Source organism: Mixophyes fleayi, chromosome 1 (assembly GCF_038048845.1).
Source record: "Mixophyes fleayi isolate aMixFle1 chromosome 1, aMixFle1.hap1, whole genome shotgun sequence".
Classification (NCBI taxonomy): Eukaryota; Metazoa; Chordata; class Amphibia; order Anura; family Limnodynastidae; genus Mixophyes; species Mixophyes fleayi.
In genome coordinates this window covers 425,429,443-425,450,977 of record NC_134402.1, presented here as the reverse complement: position 1 = coordinate 425,450,977, position 21,535 = coordinate 425,429,443, and the positions used below count along the sequence as shown (strand labels likewise).

Sequence of the window (21,535 nt, the reverse complement as noted above, 5' to 3'; positions counted from 1 at the left end):
CAGTAGTATCAGATTCCTTGTGTAACTGTTTGGCTTGCAGTCTGGTCATTTCTGTAGATCTGCACATAGTCATTGCCTTGTCAAGTTCTAGGTCTTGCTCTCTCAGCAATCTTTCTCTGAGTCCATTATCAGGTATTCCACAGACAATACGATCTCTAATCAGTGAGTCCTTTAAATCACCAAACTCACAGGTTTTGCTGAGTGATTGCAGTTCTGTAACATACTGATCAAATCCTTCTCCAGACTTCTGATCACAGGTGAAAAACTTATATCTTTCATATGTCACATTTTTCCTTGGCACAAAGTAATCTTCAAACTTTTGCATTATAGAAGATAGCACCATATTCTGCCCTTCAGCAAACTGAAAACTGTTATAAGTGTCCAGCACATCCTCTCCTATCACATGGAGGAAGATGGATGACTTTGTTTTATCCTCCATTGCATCAGCTCCACATGCAGCAAGATATATATTAAACCTTTGTTTAAATCTTTTCCAGTTTTCAGACAAGTTGCCAGACATGAGCATGCCTGCTGGAGGAGACAGCCTATCCATAGTTACTCACTGTTTGATGTGACCAGAGCACAAGACAGATATTCAGACACTGCGTGTCACAGCTTTACAGACTTCTGCAGGATCCTTTCACACTCTGAGCTCTAGCAGTCCAGTTAAAACTTCTTCTGACACCATGTTTTGTTAATATACTTGTAAATCAGTTCATCAGGACACTGAAGCATGGGTGGGCACTGCTGAGCTCTTTATTCAGCCATTTGCAGACTCCGGGTACATTGCACACTGGCCACCCCCACTTCCCAGCATTCCCCATGGTCTTAGGGACCATCACTAAAGATTCAAGCTTAAACATATAAGGGAGTGTCTACAAACATTAAGCATATCTAATGCAATAACATCACAGGGCACTTTTTTAGCGGAGGGGGGGGTTCTGGAGGCCCAGAAACTCCCCCTGCGTGCGCTTCTGCATGGGTATCACTGGGTAAACCCTTTGATGAATCCGGCAAAATTAAAAAGAGCCCTATCCCCCTTTAATAAATATACACCTATATCTGTATTTGCTCGGGTTGGTCATTATTAAAGCTGAAAAGATATTATCATTATTATTATTATTATTATTATTATTAATAACCTTAATCTATATGGGTGCCACATGAGGTCCACAGCGTCGTACAGAGGGCAAACAACAAGACAGTACCTGGTATAACAGTACAATACAGTAAGCAAATAACACTACAACTCTGAACACAGCTGTTGGGACGCAAGGAGTATATTCAGCACAGGCTGAATCCTGTGCCCTTTAACATGGGTGCAACTAACAGGATTAGAGCCACTGAAAGAGGTGCAAAGACAACGGAGGAGAGTAGTCAATGGGCAGAGAGCCCAAGGAGGAGGTGCACAGTGTACCTGGTGAGCAAATGTTATAGGTAATGCGAACAGGAGGGAAGAGGGCCCTGCTCACTAGAGCTTACAATCTATAGGAAAGGGGCAGACAAATGGTTGACCCACAGGGGTGAGCAAATGTAAGGAGGTCTGAGGGCAAGAAGCAGTGGGAGAGAGGGAGAATGAAAGAGGGGGAGGTATACTACATGGTGAAATGGTTAAGTGAGGACTAGTAGGTTTTTCTAAACAGGTGGGTTTTCAATGACTGTTTGAAGCTAGGGGATGGTCTGATAGAATGAGGGAGATCGTTCCAGTTGTGGGGGAAACACGGAAGGAAACTACGGTAAAGGCATGAGATGTGGTTACCAGAGAAGAGCAAAGGCAGCCGTCACTGGCCGACCGGAGAGGGTCATTAAATAAATGTATTTATTTAATAACGTGGTTAGCAAAGTCTGTTAAAAAGTATGTACTTCGTCAATGTTTACCCTAATTTGACCTATTAAAATAAAACAAAATAGTTTTCAGGAATTCTATCTGCCTTATGTTACTGAGTTTTAGGAATGTGTTTTGGTTGAGAATCAAAACCATAAATGTCAATTTCTCCTTTTTTACTCACAAGTTCAACTTTCCCTAATGCTTTTTCATACATTAATTGTAATTTACGGATGTGTAGTGCAATTGCAAAATACTTTTGCACCTAGTATAGAGCCTAGTGAAGAAGTGACATATTATTTTTGTTATTTTCTGGGACGGGTCTATTTAAATGACCAGTCCAGGGAGGAGAGGGCGCAGGGGGGGGTTTCTAGAGACTCAACCCCCCCCCCCCCCCCCCCCTGCGTGAGGCACTGTATGTCTACATCATTTAGGAAATATAGGAGAAGGCAATGGCAGTGGACTTGGCAGTACAATTAGTAGAAGTCACCCAGCACAGTGTTAAGGAAGCCCCTGAAAGCTCTTTAGAGTATCTATTTATATAAGCTTTAATTTTGCTATAGACAGTTGTGCTCCATGATATCTGGATATCAGTTCCACTCATTTTGTCCCTGCAGCCTTATGTTCATATTGGGAATCAAAGCCATGACTGAGGTAGATGGTCTACAGACCCCAGAGAGTACAACACATGGATAGACTAAGAGAGAGAGAGAAAGACAAGACAGATAGGGGACTCTAGCAGCAGACAAGAGACTTGGGGGACAGATAAGAGACAAGTAGACACATTCTGCATGACTTAAGGTTTGATAAATAAGTCCTTAAATGTGTTGTAAGCCATTAAATCCAATCGTATTTTAGCCATTTCTTTTAGTTCAGTTTAAAAAATGAACTTTGCATCATATTATTAAATAATTCCATTTGACATGTCTCTTGTGAAATATGACTTTTTCTTCCAAGTAGCCTGACAGATCCTGTGTTTCGTTTAATTTATATATATAGACCTACAGTAAAGCCTGCAATAAAAGTACTGATGCTGCCAACAGTGTAAAATATTGTTAAATATAATTTCACATAAATAATCTTGTTTTCAATTAATTTATTGCAGTTTGTTATGTAAGCACTTTCTCTAACTGGAACAACTCAAAATAGAATTTCCTTACACTTTATTTAAGTGAAACTTATTTACCAAGCCATAATTGCTCTGTACAGGAAACCCATTGTTCCATTTCGCTGATCCTGTGCCCTCAGAGGCTTGGAGAATAATCAGATATTTGTCTAAAATGCCACACAAAAAGCAGATTGGATGCAAACTGCAAAACACTTTGGATTTGCACCAGTGCGCTTATATCGTCTGCCCAAAAGTCTGCTAAAAGTATAGGACGTGATGCAATCTTCACCATCTCAGAGCTGGCACAAAAGTGTTTTTGCAGAATGAAAATTGCTGTTCTTCATTTCAGAACGCATAGAAAGCCCGAATAAATAGAGTCTTGTGTAGTCTGTATACTTTATCTCATTTTAATAATCTCGCTCTGCTAAATGAAATGTCGTGTTTAAACTGTCCTTCAAAACTAGCAAATGTACTGCAAAAGTACCATAGCAGCAATAGCAAGGGATACTCTTCCCTGTCCAACACCAATCAGCCGGTGCAAATTTCTGCACCTCAAACACCTCCTTCTTGCACCACAGACCGATGCATTGGGCGATATTAAGGTGCGCCAATGCACTTGTGCTTTATAAATGATCAGAGCATAACCCCTACTCCACTGTTCTTCTGCACAAGTACTTTGAGCAATACTTTGCAGAGTTTAGCTGCTCAAAATAACAACTTTTTTATTTATATGAATTGAAGGTTAACTTTTGTTCTCCTAATCGACAGCTTGTTTGACCCTTATGTATGTCTTAAATAATTCAAGAGGACAGTGGGACTACCTGTATCATGTGTCACAACTTTAGTTTGAGTTTTTATTTACATCGGTTTATTTTCATATAATACTATGATGGAGCAAAAAGTGTCCTATTGAAAGTAGTGGTCGAGATCCGATTACCGCGACAAATAGATTTTAAAAAAATAATAAAAAAGATAAAATAAAAAACCTACAATACCTTGCTTGCATAAGTGTGCAGACATAATATGTCATGATGGGGTTGTAGCTGTCTTCAGACCTTACCAATCACATTCAAAATCACTTTCAAGAGTAATTAGCATACACCTGACAGCAATGAAAGTGATTGTGATTAACCCCAAATAAAGATCAGCTGTTACTGTAGGATTTCCTTGTAGTTTTCTTGGTTGCATCCTACTGGAATAGCTATGGTCCTCAAGGAGATATCAATATGTCTACAGGATCTCATTGTTGAAAGGTGCCAATCAAGAGAAGGGCATAAAAACATTCAAAGGCATTACATGTACCATGGAGTACTATGAAGACTATTGGCAATAAGTGGGGAAAAAATTGGTCAAACAGGGGCATGGCTAAGATCAGGAAGTCCCTCCAAAGTTGATGACAGAACAAATAGAAAAATCATAAGGAGGCCTACGGCACCATTAAGGAGCTGTAGGAGATTTTGGCAGGAACTGCATATGTCCAGCTATGGGGTAGGGTGGCAATATGGAAGCCATTTTTCACAAGAAAGAACATTCAAGATTGACTAAATTTTGCAATAAATTACCTTATGGGAAAATGTTTTATGGTCTGATATGGCGGCAGAACATGCATTGGGACTGCTCCTCTTCAGCAGTCAGGATAGAGGGCATAATGAATAATGAATAGCTCCAAATATCAAGGTATTTTGGCAGGAAGCATGCTGGCCACTGTGAGAACTTATAAATAAATCAATAGACAGTTAAATCAGTAGGTTGGAAATTTTTTTGTTAGTGTAGGAAGGTCACAAACGCGTTTCACCATAGCATGTGGCTTCCTCATTGGATTCTGTTGCCAGAATGGCAAAACAGTTTGCTACCTACTGAGATAACTATTTATTTATTTATTATCATTTCTTTGTATAACCACTTTTTAAAAAAAAAGAATAATTCTGTACTGTATATTTAAATTTTCATACACTCACTTTTCCTGTATACTCTTTTATCCTTAAGTCCATTTCTACCTACTTACTTGACCAACTCCCTTATGAGTCCAGAGTCTCTGTTTTACTGATCTAATACACTACTAGATTCACACCTGTAGCATCGCTCATCTTATTCCAAGTCACTATATATTCCTACTGCTGTCTCCCTACATTGTCCTTTAATAAAAATGGGTCTTAAATCCTGTTTTATCCACCCTATCTACAACCACACTTCTCCCTAATCCTCTTCTTCCAGCTGCACTTTGTAAAACCTCTCCCTGACTCACACAACAATTGCTGCACTACCTGCACAGGGATGTAGTCAATCTGTCAACGCTGAGCCTGTCGACAGTCAGACACCCCTTTACACTCACCAACATCCAGGGTCTTCATCTGTAATCAATGCTTGTCCATAAAAGAAAGTTCTATCCCTTGATCTTGCAGCTTGAACCTAAAAGAAAAGCTATGTATATAATGTGATATCCCTCGATCTAGCAACTTGTACTTGAAAAAAACAGCCGTCCATAAAATGATATCCCTCACAGGTTGATATCCACCATCTCCCTAGGGAATCCAGCCTGGGATTGGTTGTCATTACTGCAGAGGGATCACATGCTGTGGGTTCACTTGCTATAGTACCACCAGCCCCGGCTGGCAAAGCCTAGTGCTGGTATTAGTAAAATTGGGGGGACCCCACTCTTTTGACCACCTGATTTTGATTTTCAGCAGTTTATAGATACATAGAATTTGATGGCAGATAAGAACCACTTGGCCATCTAGTCTGCCCATATTTTAACCTATGGTACCTTTAAAACCTATTTGATCCTTAGTTCCTTGTAAGAATATCCTTGTTTATCCCAAGCATGTTAATTGCTCTACTGTATTAGCTTCTCCCACCTCTGATGGGAGGCTGTTCCACTTATCCAGTTTGGCGTTGACAGTCGGACCATGAACAGGTTCACCATCGACAGATTGTACTCAACCCCCTGCATGTTACCTACCGCCTGCAGCCCATTCAAACTACCTACCTCTCACCTATTAGCCACAGGCACGTCTGCACCCCTAGCTTACCCAACACAACATTACCCTATACCTTCATCACAAGCTTGCCAAAAAATACCCCCATACTTCATTCTTCTCCCGCTCACCTCCCCTTAGACTCCCACTTGCCCCCATCCTCTGCAATCCCGCACACCATTACCTCACACACAAAACTCTATGCACAACTGACACCATAGTGTGCTACACCAGCTCTTTGAACCCTGATAATAAACATCTCCAAAGTCATGATATCACCACTCTTATCACTAGCTCTGAAAGCAAAGAATGAACAAGATCTACGGACCATGCATCCACCCCCACACCTATCCCTGTGAACCACAACCCTGATACAACACCACAACCAATTACAATCAGCGCTCCACGGATACGGACAGATAAGTTTAACTGTTTTCTAGATCTACTGGTTGCAATAGACATATATCACCTCACATATTAGCCAAGCGCAATAGCGTACTCTCATCTGGCCTCTGTGAGAAAGTTGAAGATGAAGAGGGATGAAGAGGGATTTCACCTTCCAACATAACATTCTAAAAGCACATATCTAAGCCATCCAAGGAATATCTTCAGAAAAGGAAGGTCAATGTCTTGGAATGGACCAGTCAGAACCCAGAACTCAATCCCATTGAAAACCTGTGGAGGGACCAAAAGAGGACTTTTTTTTGCAGGAAAGAGTTGGATATAATTGCAAAGTCCAGGTGTACGATGTTGATAGAGACTTATTCAAAAGACTAACTGCTATAATAAAAGCATAAGGTACTTCCACAAAGTATTAGTTTAGGGGTGTGCACACTTATGCAATTGGGGTATTGTTTTGTTGTTGTTTTTTACTTCTTTTTATCTAAAAAAATGTCTTTCACATGAATTTTGTTGGTTGCAAAGTCACATTTAAGGTGGAAAAAGGTCTGACATGATTTATCTTGATTTCATGCTTTAGATCACGAACACCTGCATTAAGGATGTCTAGACTTTTTATATCCCCTGCGTGTGCAGTGATTTAATTGGACAATATCTTTATTAAAATTTCTGAAAATGTAATAACCTTGCTATATCTAATACTCAGTCTTCCATTCCATGATTCCATGAGACCTCACTCGTTGATCACTCACCCTCAAGTCAGTATTACCCTCACTTACCCTAAACGCAGCATTATTTACCATTTTCATAAATCACTCTTAGGTGCACATTTATCAATGTTCACCTAAAGCGAAAAATAGTTTTCATTTATTGCATTGATAAGGATTGAACTGTTTCTCAAATTTATGTAGAACCCAACACAGAAACAGCAGTTCCAATAAACGGCTGTTTCTGTGATAAAAAACATACTTACCCCGTCTCTTCGGAATGCGCTGTCTCCAGATCTCCTCTTCGTCCTCTTATTGCAATTGCTCATGTGCAGTTCGAAGAACTGGACATGCGCACAAAGATCTCCGCACTGTCTCTGCCACTACAGTTGCAGTGCGAGAGCGGTGAGTGACAAAGAGGGATCATGTGATCCCTCCACACATGCGCTGTCCAGCTCTGCTCTTCGGAGCAGAGCAGACAGCACTGAAATTTTTCAGACAAGTTTACGAAAAAAACTATTTTTCGGAACTTGTTAAATTGCGAAAGGGAGCAGTCACCATACTATTGAATGGTGACTGCTCCCAAAAACGAAGCAGAATGCCAAGCAGCAGATATCCACGATATCTGCTGCGATTCACCATTCTTAAATATGCAGGACACACAGAGGGCCGTGGATTTTACAGTAAGTGCACGATAGTGCACCATTACTATTTGTTAAATATGCCCCTTAGTGTAAAATGGTATTTTTATAATTAATACTTTCTAAAACAAAGGAATATTTCCCCAATTTTTACATAATATTTTTAGACTCGTCTTAATTTATTGATGCAGCAAAGCAGGATGTTCAATGTCATTCTTGAAGAATTTGAGATAAAACACTGAACTTAAACTTTTCACCTCTGCGTCTGTAGCAGGATATGGAGCTGTGCAAATATCATGACCATTAATTCAAGTTAGGGTTTCAGAATTGTTATTACTAAGATCAGGCCTCTGTGACAAGTTTCTAGCTGAATAAGAGACTGAGAGATAGTAACACTAATTAGTTTGAATATCAAAATCACATTGCAGGACACTTTTTCTTTCAGCAGTGATGTCGGTTCCTTCAAGACAGATTATTTATTATTTTCTTATTTAGATATTAACGGTTATTTATATAGTGCCTATATATTACACAGCACTTTGCGGATAATATTTATCATTCACAGCAGTCCCTGTCACAGTGGAGCTTACAATCTATATTCCCTACCACACACATGCACTAGGATTAATTTAATCAGAAGACAATTAACCTGCCAGTATATTTTTGGACTGTGGGAGGAAACTCACAAATACAGGGTGAACATGCATACGCCACACAGATGTGGCCCTGGTTGGAGTTGGACCCATGGCGCCAGCGCTGAGAGGCAACTATGTTAACATTTGTGCCACCATGTTGCCTGCTCTGCACTAAAATTTGCTTTCCTGGTAACTGGACTCAGGAGCCTATTGCAGTAAATGAAGGCATGCGGGCATCAATAAAACATTCATAATCACCTCCTTGTCTGATCCCCGCTTCTATGATTTAATACAGGGGAAGGGAGTAACATTATTTGGCACGGAGAAAGCAACAGATTGCTTAGAGCAGTTAAACGAGCACAACAGCATTGTACATGCCAAGATCTTATTTACAGGGTGTTACGATTCCTAGCGAATTCAGGAAGCAGCAACAGAAGTATAATAAAACAAATGTCTTTATTCAGGCAAAATGCATAAACAAGGATTCAGTTTGTGGGATATGCAGATTTCCAGGTAGCAGTATAAACAGGTATAACTCAAATCCACAGATATGAACAGGTGTGATGAATGGCAGGAAAGTCCACAGAGCAACAAGTTCCAAGTAATGACAGATACAGTTAAATAGCAGGGGCAAGTATAATGAGTTACCCAAGTCCGGAAAGCACGAGGCTGTCCAGGGAAGCAGACAAACTGAGTCCAGTGACCAAGCAGAGATCAGGGTAAGCAGAGTCCAATAGCCAGGCAGGTCAGGGTCACAAGCAAATAAGCATAGTCCAGTAATCAAGCCGAGGTCAGGACAACATGCAAACAAGCAGGGTCCAGGAATCAGGCAGAGGGTCACAACGGGAGGTCAAACAGCAGCTAAGCAAAACTGGAGCAGGGATAAACCAGAGACAAGCAGCAGCCAGGTAAAAAACAAAACAATTAACTGCACAGAGAACAGATTGAGGCAGGTATTTGAAGCTGTGAGACAGGTGCAGTTCTAATCAAGCAAGGAGATTAACTCCTACAGGCATGGTGAAAAATTCAGGAGCAGAACAGCAGCACCTCTGGTGGATTAGAGGTATTGCTGCCACATACAAATATAGGCAGAGTCGTAACACAGGGACTACAATAAAATACCCGGCTTCCAATCCTATTTAAAATATGTCTTGTATAATATCAAGTCAGCCCTGCGATAACTTCAACCACAAAATGTTTTGCACATGGATCAGTGCTGCTACAATTTTAATGTTTGCAAGTTTTAAACTGCAAGTGACTAAATAACAGCATAGTTAAAATTCATGGATCGGGACTCCACATTTCTACTGTCTTGCTTTCTAAACATCAAGTCAGACTATCTCACTCCTTTCCCCCCTCCACTGTCTAAAAGTGGAATTTACTCTGTACTGTTCACGGCAATGACCAATTTCAGGTTTACATCAGGTCTTCAGTTAAAGTTAAGTTTATGATTAAAACTTTGAATAGCGGCAGATTTTGGATTTACGTTAATGTCGTAGCCAAGTAACAGTCAGGAGAAATAACCAATTAGGATTTTCATAACCATTGTTAAGTATTTTTTTAACATGTTCTGTTTGATCTAGAAGAACTAAGAGTCGACTCAGTTTCTAGTAGGAGTGTTTCATTTTTCATACCAGGGTTCCTAGTTCTTCCTAGGACTCCTCTCCATGATACACAATGTAATTCTACATCTTCTTTGGATGCATTTAAAACCTGGGTGCTGCTCATGGAGTATGGACATGTTCATTAGGCAGAGCTTCAATGTTACATTTTGGCAGGGAATAGAGGTGTACTAGTGCTAGGTAAAGCTTTTCTGTCATAGACTCTACTGCCACGGATGTCTTGGGGATTTTCGGATAAGGGTTTTCCATGAAATTTGGAGCAGTGTGTCTAAACTCTATTAAAAATGACCTTTCTTTCACCACAATTCCCCTGCTATTCCACACATTAGCAGAGTTAAATGTCATCTTGTTATATATACAGGATGTTGGACATATTAAAAATAAATGTAAGTCTTCCTGGCCTGTGCCATTTACTGTTTGCATTTGGAAAGTGTGGTGTTTGCATGTTCTTAAGTGTGTCATGGTGGGTTCTGTAGGTACTGCTAGGTTCTTTAACATGTCCCCTATGTTTATTTTGGATTACTAGGGCACCCAGTCCCCCAGAGGCACTCAGAGCAGTTGCACTGACCACTAGCTAAAGACATTGTTGTTGACCTAGTTGAGCCGACCACTTTTGCCCAAAAAGATGCTCATGGATTAATTCAGGGATGGGAGCTGGGCTTAGGTGAATTGTCTTTTATGGTTCAACAAATGGATGCCCATTGTCCTTCACCTTTTAACTTTGGCCAGACTTCCATGGGAGAGGAAATGGAAGTTCTATTGTTAGCTTGGCACAGTAAAGGTGCACTAATGTGACCTATTCAGACCTGCAAAACATGTATACTAGTAGGTGTATCTTTTGCACCTGCTATAAGGTAGGTGCAAATACTCGATGATGATGACTTGTCAGAAACCAGGCGCATATGCTGCTGATGCAGAGGCAGATGCATTTGAAGTTGTGTAGGGCTCCGTTTAATAGGGGAGGAAATACAATATTTTTCAATGCTTTTTTTAAGTAACTTACTCCCATTTTGTGACCAACCCTCTGTCTTCTGCTTGTGGTTGACAAAATGACTGACAATACTACTATGGCCTTTAGAAAGACAAAAATAAGAGATGCGAGTGACTGGTGATAATGAGAGCTTAGTGATGATAAGCAGCTCACTAGTGCTACCTAGCAAATATATGCAAATAGACAGGATATACCTTCTAAAACCCACCTTTGGGTCCCATCCATTCTTCCTAGAATCTTGACCTTGCATCCTAATGTAATGCCCTGTCACTGTGTGTGTCCTGGGGTGCTTGGGAGGGTAATGAACCTCCTTGCTTGCACTTTCTTCTGCCCTGGCTAGCTTTTGGGTATGAGCACAACTGAGGTAAGGGCCTCCTCACATGCAGGATTTACAGCATGTCTGTTAAGTGTTAGGACAAGGTGATGTAAGTTGGTGGAGCAGTGCAATAAAAGTCACAATAAATTAGGTGCGACACCATCTCAATTTTGCAAAAATATATGTCTTTACACTCCTTCTCATCCTGCACCATACTTGCAAATAATAAAGTAACTATATACATTTCCTGGTACATCCTACGCAGTTCTTAGATGGCTGACACCTTTCCTTCATACTTGTCCTTACTCCTTTTGAACAGTACTTAAAGAAGTGACATGGGGCCTGATTCATCAAGGTATGCAAACGCATACGCATCTGCTAAACGGGACTTGAGTTACGTAAAACACCACATACGCAGCGCAAACAGAGCAGATACGGCACTCAAAGTCAACTCGATCTCAAACTCCAACGCAAATAAAACGGTTTGCGTCACTCAAAGTATGAAACACAGATGCGTATGCGTTTGCGTACCTTGATGAATCAGGCCCATGGTTACTATAATAGGACAGTCACATTTAAAGGAGCGCACATCAATTACCTCTCACCCCTCCTCTGTGGGGTAAAATAGACTCACTCGGCTCTGAAATTGTCCCTGGTGCTTTCTCAGCCCTGCTCACCCCTCCTCTGCAGGGTAACATCACTCACTTGGCTCTGGCATTGTCCCTGGTGTTCTCTCAGCCCTGCTCACCCCTCCTCTGCAGGGTAACATCACTCACTCGGCTCTGGCATTGTCCCTGGTGCTTTCTCAGCCCTGCTCACCCCTCCTCTGCAGGGTAACATCACTCACTCGGCCCTGATATTGTCCCTGGTGTTCTCTCAGCCCTGCTCACCCCTTCTCTGCAGGATAACATCACTCACCTGGCTCTGGCAATTTCCCTGGTGCTCTCTCAGCCCTGCTCACTCCTTCTCTATGGGGTAACATCACTCACTCGGCTCTGGCATTGTCCCTGGTGCTTTCTCAGCCCCGCTCACCCCTCCTCTGCAGGGTAACATCACTCACTCGGCCCTGACATTGTCCCTGGTGTTCTCTCAGCCCTGCTCACCCCTCCTCTGCAGGGTAACATCACTCACTCGGCTCTGGCATTGTCCCTGGTGCTTTCTCAGCCCCGCTCACCCCTCCTCTGCAGGGTAACATCACTCACTCGGCCCTGACATTGTCCCTGGTGTTCTCTCAGCCCTGCTCACCCCTCCTCTGTGAGGTAACATCACTCACCTGGCTCTGGCAATTTCTCTGGTGCTCTCTCAGCCCTGCTCACTCCTTCTCTATGGGGTAACATCAATCACTCGGCTCTGGCATTGTCCCTGGTGCTCTCTCAGCCCTGATCATGCCTCCTCTGCTCGGTTAACATCACCCAACTGGCTCTGGCATTGTCCCTGGTGCTCTCTCAGCCCTGTTCACCATTCCTCTGCGGAGTAACACCACTCACACGGCTCTGGCATTGTCCCTGGTGCTCTCTCAGTCCTGTTCACACCTTCTCTGCGAGGTAACATCACTCACTCAGCTCTAGCATTGTTCCTGGTGCTTTCACAGCCCTGCTCACTCCTTCTCTATAAGGTAACATCAATCACTCGGCTCTGGCATTGTCCCTAGTGCTCTCTCAGCCCTGCTCACTCCTCCTCTGCAGGGTAACATCACTCACTCGGCTCTGGCATTGTCCCTGGTGTTCTCTCAGCCCTGCTCACCCCTTCTCTGCGGGGTAACATCACTTACTGGGCTCTGACATTGTCCCTGGTGCTCTCTCACACCTGCTCACCCCTCCTCTGTGGGGTAACATCACTCACTCAGCTCTGGCATTGTCCGGGGTGCTCTCTCAGCCCTGCTCACCCCTTCTCTGCGGGGTAACATCACTCACTCGGCTCTGGCATTGTCCCTGGTGCTCTCTCAGCCCTGCTCACCCCTTCTCTGCGGGGTAACATCACTCACTCAGCTCTGGCATTGTCCCTGGTGCTCTCTTAGCCCTGCTCACCATTGCTCTGTGGGGTGACATCACTCACTTGGTTCTGACATTGTCCCTGGTGCTCTCTAAGCTCTGCTCACTGCTCCTCTGTGGGATAATATCACTGACTTTGATCTGGCATTGTCCCTGGTACACTCTCAGCCCTGCTCATCGCATCTCTGTTGGGTAACATCACTCACTCAGCTCTGGCATTGTCCCTGGTGCTCTCTTAGCCCTGATCATGCCTCATCTGCTCAGTTAACATCACCCAATTATCTCTGGCATTGTCCCTGGTGCTCTCTCAGCCCTGCTCACCCCTCCTCTGTGAGGTAACATCACTCACTTGGCTCTGGCATTGTCCCTGGTGTTTTCTCAGTCCTGCTCAAACCTCCTCTGCAAGGTAACATCACTCACTCGGGTCTGGCATTGTCCCTGGTGCTCTCTCAGCCCTGCTCATCCCTGCTATGTGAGGTAACATCACTCACTCAGCTCTGGCATTGTCCGGGGTGCTCTCTCAGCCCTGCTCACCCCTTCTGTGCGGGGTAACATCACTCACTGGGCTCTTGCATTGTCCCTGGTGCTCTCTCAGCCCCGCTCATCACTCCTCTGCAGGGTAGCATCACTCACTCAGCTCTGGCATTGTCCCTGGTGCTCTCTCAGCCCTGCTCACACTTCCTCTGTTGGGGTAACATCACTCACTCGGCTCTGGCATTGTACCTGGTGCTCTCTCAGCCCTGTCCGTGTAACACTTCACATGTTTGGTCTTGAACACTTACTGCTAGTGGTCTCACAGCCCCTTCATTAAGTACAACTACTGTTCTGCACAGGGGCGGGCTGAGCCGGGGGGCAGCTCAGTCCAACTGCTGTTAGGGCCGGCCGCCCCCCCCCCCCGGATGCATTATTACCTATTTATTACTGGCGGCCGCATCACGTGACACGCAATGCGGCCACGTCAGCGCACAGGCGGCCGCATCACATGACACGCGATGCGGCCGTGTCATCAATGACTCGGCCGCATCGTGTGTCATGTGATGCGGCCGCCTGTGCGCCCCCCCGGGCTGAAATTTGCCAACCCGCGCCTGGTTCTGCTCCCACCAGTATGTCTCTGACTCATTCAGATGGTGTGTCTCTCAGTCATACTGTTATATTCTGAGGTGATGCAGTATATAACCGCTTTGTCACACAGACACATTCTGAGGTCAATTGTCTCTTAAATCTGTCTGATATAATTCATATTCTATCTTTCTCATTGTATGATGTAGTTTGGCCCTCGTGGCAGCTGCTCCCCAGACTGCTGGGATGTCCTGGGACCTCCTTCTCATTTGTCATAGGTCCCTGGTTGTCACTCTCTCATACCCCAGGTTCTTATCAGCTCATCCCATCCATATGTTGCTAAGCAGCCATTCCTGGTGTGTCTCCACTAGGTCCTAATGCTGGGGCCAAACATTCACTCACTGGGAGGTGTGAATCACAACACCAGAGGGGGCGTTATACTAATTGCCTAGTAACTTTTTTGGTGTGATAAATTTCTGTTGGCTCTAAGTTTTGCTAGAACAAGTGGTACAGTACACTAAAATAGCAAATAGGAGGCGGTATTAAAACTTGAAGCCATATGATGAGTTCCTTCCTTCTGATTGGCTGTTTTCTCTTTACGTGCCATGTTGTTAGTTTCTAATTGACTGATTGTTTAACATGTTGTGATTTACTTCTATTCATCGAATTTTGAAACTTTCTAAATTGCCTTACTAATCTCAAGTCATAACAATTATTAATTTTATAATATTCACTGTTTATCCATTAAATGCATGACATTTTTACACGCATGTGATGTCATGTAAGTATGTTACAGTTGTTTAATTTCACCAATTAAACTTAACAAAACAATAATTGTGTTTATTTTTGTGAGTACTAATTTAGTAATTAATAATTTTAAAATGAAGCTATATAATGGACTATGGAAGCCCTTCAGCAATCTTTAGAACAATTAAAAACCATTGATTCAAGGTAACTTTGAAGCCAAACTTTGGTTTGTGGTATCTGTCACATTTATGTGATACTGGGGAAACAGGTTGTTTTCATTGACAGTTTCAAGTCTGAAACTATACAGGCATGTTTTTTTCTCAAAATTACACCAGATGAATCTCTTAAAACGACATTCTTTAAGTGTTTTGCTTGCAATTTTAGTTATCCGATGCCAGCAATTAACTCTGTAGAACTAATATGTTTTCCCATGATTTGGTCCAAACTAACCTTTATGCAATCGACAATGCACAGCCCCCTAAACAGTCCATTTCTGTTTCCAGTAATGGATGGGTCTTTATGATTTGGGGGTTTATTAAAAAACGGAGGTGTGGTTTGGTAAAATTAATTCATGGGTAGGTGAATTTCGGAGCCTAAAATGTCCTAATTTTTTTTAAATCAGGAAAGTCGGAAGGTTTAACAATGCATCGTTGTAAACCATCCTCAGTGGGGGAAAATCAACAACAAAAAGCAGTACTGAACAGACAGAAATTGCTTTATAAAACTGACTTGTGCTCCTGTGCAAATATAGAAAATTCTGTATATCAAATGTTTACAATCCACCTGCACCTATAAAAAAAAGTGTCACAAAATATCACAAGGATAAGCCCTAATAGGTCCATATGCTATGTAAGTCCCCTGGGGGATGGGGCAAAAGTAGTTGTGGCCAAGAGGCAGAGGCACAGTTTGCACTGGGAGCTTTGATTTATGTGTTTTAATGATGTCTGCTAAGTTAACTGCACAGATGTTTAGCTACATAAAATAACTATCCTATTTTGTAGTGATAGCATCAGGCAAATGCAATAATGTGCATCAATGGTGGTTAATGATAGTGCAGGTTATTATTATTATTATTATTATTATTATTATTATTATTATTAGTATTGTCCATGGCAGCATCTGGAGAGATGAGTAAAGTATTGCTTTTGAACCTGGCTGTATATGTCAGCATCTATTAGGTAGTTAAATATAACACTTCATTTTAGTCCTATATACTATTACTTATTTTAGGTGTTTTTAACATTTTTCTTATGGACAGATGTATATATTTACTCATGATGTTCTATAACTGGACATATAGCACAGCCCACAACTGTCCTGATTCAGGTGCATTATCCCACCTTCTCGACACCTAAGTTATTTATGCTGGCAATGTTGGGAGATATTTCCGGATGACCGCTGCTCCGTGTCAGTAATTGGTTACCGGCCAGTGGTACATGGGCCAGTGCGATCGAGGGAAGGGAGTTGGGGGTGGCCTTGTGCGTCAGTGACACAAGACACACCTCTGGAGGGTGTGGTCACACCCGCATAGTGACATGATCACCCTGTGGGCATACCACAGTCACGAATCCAAAAAGCAACCCCCCCCCCCCATGGCATGTAAACAAAGAGATCAATGGTACTATAAATACTTACGTTTAATAAACCATAACTTATTGTACCTGAATACATGGCTGTACACTCACATTTCACAACTGCTCCGGTAAAAACATTCCAGTTCTGATTCATCAAGGAACACAAATTGAACACAGATTGTGTTTTTTAAAACCGGATGGAAGTTGTACGCACGTCATACACTCGTATTCAAATACAAAGGATCTCAGGAAACATTTCCAATTGAATGCGGGTATAAGTATGCTGTGTCTATATGGTACTTGCCATATACAGACAGACAGAACACACTACAGGATATGTAAAATGCGTGTATGTGCAACATAAAGTTCCATCAGAACGTGTCAGAATAATGTTTAAATACATTTTAAAAGACATTAACACCCTTTAATATTATAATTTAAAACATTTGAAATATGTATATAAACAAGTTAACCCGTGCATGATACTCATGCATTTTTTTGTCAAATAATGTCAGTATACCAAGTTTCAGGTCATTCGGATGAGCCCTTTCTGAGAAAATAGTTTTTTCCACAGACACACACACTAACACACGCCGCTACACATGCAGGGGCGGATCTAGAAAATGTTTGTTCCCCGGGGGGATGTTAGGGCGGGGCGATTTAGGCCCCGCCCCCTTTCCGACTTCTGAGGCTGCCGGGGGCTGCACAGTATGTGCAGGTCCGCTCGGCAGTGACAGGCAGGGACAGTGTGTTTAAAACACAATCAGAGCAGCCGGGCAGCACACTGTCACTGCCAAACGGACCTGCACACACTGTGCAGCCGTCGGCAGCAAACCCCTGCTAGGGGGGAGGGGGCGATTGCCCCGATCGCACCCCCCTGGATCCGCCACTGTACACATGTGTGTTCATGAGGTAAAATTACCTCACGAAAATGAGTTTGACCCCTCAACTTGTCAATAATGTCAGTATACCAAATTTCAGCCCTTTTTGAGGGTTTTTTTCCACACACACTAAGAATTTAGTAGGTCAGGTAACCCGTGCATGATACTCATGCATTCTAGTCAAATCAAGCTACTTAAGGTGTTAAAAACTCCCCACTGTCACCCCCGGCAAACAACCAACAACCACTCCCAACTGTAACTTCTCCTTCAAGAAATATATAGGTCAGTGTAAAACTCTGCCCAGCAGGTGGCGCTGCAGCTTGGGTTTTTTTTTTCCACACACAGACAGACTAACACACGCCACTAGACATTTATATTATAGATCTTTTTACATAAAATTTATTTTTTCATTTTGTCCTAATTACATTTTGTGGAATGCGTACGCATATGTCATCACTATCATTCAGCACTTACACCTCAAATCATGCTCCCCAGAGATGTCCACGGGTTGAATCATACAAATATGCGTGCGCTCTATCTCGTTGCGCCCTTACTGTACATTGCCAACGTGCATAAGCCCTGTCCCTCCCCAGTTCCGCCCTCTTCACATCACAGGCATTCAGAAGTGTCATTTGCGTTTGAACTTGAACGGCATGCGCTTGTGTTCACTGATATAAAATCCGTTTCTGAGCATACGCAGAGCAATTTCACACAAAATACGGCACGTAAAGGGACTTGCGTCCCAAGATTCATCAGTCCTACACTGAGGCCATTCTGAAATAATTGTAATCACAATTGTTATTGCTTTAGGGCTACCCCCTTAAAATGTTTTCAATTTTTCTGCTAAAATACTGCTCAGTGGAGCCTATTTCTAAATAAATCATTAGCTGTGATTATATTATAGTCATATCGCATATCATCTGGCAAAGCCCTGCACCTAGATCATCCAGAAATAGAAATAAATTGTTTCTTCGTTTGTGTGATTTTTCAATGATGCGCCATTTAATTTATAATTGCTTTTAAAATTGAAATATCTAACTTAATTACTTATAGCAGTAAGTATCTCACAGTGATAGCAACAAGAGCCAAACCAATGTGTTGCAAAGTTATAAACATGTGAATGTATATCTGCTGGAGAAAACTGATTCAATAAAAGATATAAAAATCTCCAAAATACTAAAATATCTTGCTGAATTTTATCATCATGTCAATCAAAAATCCGGTCCCTTTCTGATTATTTATTACGTAAATGTCAAATTATCATCTATGGCAACATTTCAAACATAATTATAGTACCTGAAATACAGCCAAAACAATAACATGTAAATAATCCATACATGGTAAATCAAAGAAATATATCTAAATGTAGGCTCCACAAACCTAAAAGCAGCACATATTACTGAACAATGTCATATATCCAACATTAATATTATACATTGCTTCATTTAAAACTTAAATGATATTTCATTAATGGAACTTTAAAAGAATATAAGGCTTAAAATGCTTTTTACACATGGGTGATCGTTAAAGAAGACTTACTGTACATGACTGTTCTAACTACACAATGACAATGGACTCATTACCTTAAATACCCTGTAGTTCCTAGTTAATCTCTAGGCTCACTGCAATGGCAAGGCAGTCTCCTATGGAATGACAAATTCCAGCAAGCTCTATCAACTGATGACCGGCAAGGCCTGCTGGAACTTGTAGTTCCACAGCAACTGGAGAGACACAGGTTGCCAGCTTTGGATCTAAGAAACACATAATAGACAGTGGTTCACTGCGAATGTCTCGTCTGAATAACTTTATGGGAAACATATTTAAAAATTAAGCACAAGAAATATACATTTGTACTTGCCTGTCAGGAGATAGAAGTAGACAGCTGGACTGTAGCCCATTGTACAGCTCTTGTGTCAAGATCCAGTATACACCAGTAATAGGAGAGAAAGTGGATGGCGACAAAGGCAGGAAACTTCCTAAAGTAATATTTCGGCTTGCCCTGCACTGCACAGAGACTGACCATACAGAGACAAATGCTGCAGCTTGTTAGAAATAGAATCTACAACCATCTCTGTGAGAAACAAGTTTTGAGGTTTAAAGAAACTGTTCTCCAAGGACCAATAATTCAGTTCAGTTATTTCAAATCACTGTAAAGAGTTGTGAAATGTCTCCAAGAAAAATCAAACTGATTATTTTTTCTCTATTCTTTTTTCTCCTCTTTTATGTTATTTCCTGGTCTTGCAAAACAAATAGGCAAAAGAGAAAGAGGAAACAATTGCTTCTGGCGATTTGTAAGAACAATAGGCTAAAAAAGTTTTAGCAAGAACATAAGATTGTGGTCAGAGGAGATCACAAAACGACAGTGTCCATAGACCTCACTGCAAAAACCACAAAACATTTCCTGTTTGTAACGGGGGGAGTAGACTATTTTCATTTTATCTGCCCCCTCTTAAGCAAGAAAAAAAAATGCAGTTCAGTAGTTAACCTTTCTGAATTAACAAGTGGCTTCATTACATTGCTTTATACCAAGATGTACAAATATAGTAGGATCTAGCAGACTGCACTGTTTACAGTAAGTCTGTGGAAAGGATAAACCAACTGGGACATCTGCACTTTATATAATAAATGACACAGCCACATTGACTATAACACATAGACTGTTACTGCTGCTGAAGGGGAAAGATAACTGTATTTGGCACGCTAGGTACCTCAAGACGTTTGGGTTACTTGTATTATTAGATCTTTATGCTGAGTTCCGTTTTTCGCAATGATTTATACTTTATGATTTGCTTTGAGGAAATAATAATATAGATTGCAAACTCTATGGTAGTGAGCATATACAACAATACAGGTATTGGGTGTCAATTTATTAAGTGAAATGTGTCGGTAATGTTCATTTATTAAATTAAATATATTAGATTGTCAGCTTTATGGGACAGGGATTGGTTTCATATTGTATTTTAATGTGTACAATGTCTGTTCCTTTTTTTTGTATTATATGCAGAAAATCACTATGTACAGTATGTGGAGACATTTAAATATAGGTATACATATTAAGTCGACTGCTATTAAATTGACCCTAGTCTCTCTCGGTCTGTGTGTGTGTGTGTGTGTTAGAGAAATTGGACTGTAAGCTCCAATAGGGCTGGGACTATGTGAGTGAGTTCTCTGTACAGCGCTGCAGAATTAGTGGCGCTATATCATCATCATCAGCTTTTTATATAGCGCTACTAAATCTGCTAAGCGCACTGAGTCACCTGGAGGCACTGGGGCTACAGTCAGGGCCAAATTAAGGGAATGGAGGCCCCCGGGCTAATGGAGGCCCCCCCTGTGAGTCCCCCCGTCCCCCCCAGGCGCATACCTCCGACTTTTCTTCTCTGTTCTTCTGTCACTCACCCCCTGCTGCAGTCCTTCCGCGGCTTGCAGTAATCTCCTTCCCTATGAGATCTTGTGAGAGTTTGACTGGCTCAGTGGTTACAAGGGCCCTCCAGATGCCCGAGGCCCCTGGGCTGTAGCCCAGTTAGACCTCAGGTTAATCTGGCCCTGGCTACAGTAATAGAATATAGCATGTGAAAAATGATGTGTGTGGGCATTTCATATTTTCCCAGGCAATAAGCAGAAATTGTTGTGAAGACAGTTGAGACCAGATAAATCATGGTTTGATGTAACTTGTACATCAAAGCTGTTGAGATGTGCTCCTCCACATTACAAGGCTCCCATAGTGTAGTGGTATGCTGAGAATTCACAGAATCATGCAGCAGCTTCCCTGTTAAGACAGCATGGTGAATTAGAGTAGACAGATAAACCTTGAAGGAAATGTGCTGTCAAAGAAAAAATAAAGTACACTAGAGAGCAAATGTTAGCTTACTTGAAAATTGCTGTAACAATAGAAAAGGTTGATGGGACTCGGACTGCAAAGCTATTAGAGATACAAATGATACAGAAAGAGACAGTGCAAGATGCCATACCCAAGAAGCTGATGCTTAGTTATGTTGAGTAGGTTTACCCTTTGGCTCTGCCCATGTGTGTCTAATCTATAAAAAGAAGCTTTAGAGCCTTGTGAT

General features: G+C 41.9%; 1 protein-coding gene across 1 annotated transcript in view; it reads right to left on the bottom strand.

Moving 5' to 3' along the window:
* ITGA1 (integrin subunit alpha 1) overlaps positions 1-19,840 on the bottom strand; it is a 131,104-nt gene extending 111,264 nt beyond the window's left edge. Inside the window, exon 1 of the mRNA XM_075183947.1 lies at positions 19,330-19,840. Coding sequence (XP_075040048.1) covers positions 19,330-19,369 — 40 coding nt within the window. The 5' untranslated portion in view covers positions 19,370-19,840. The remainder of the gene's footprint in view (positions 1-19,329) is intronic.
* Positions 19,841-21,535: the final 1,695 nt, after the last annotated feature.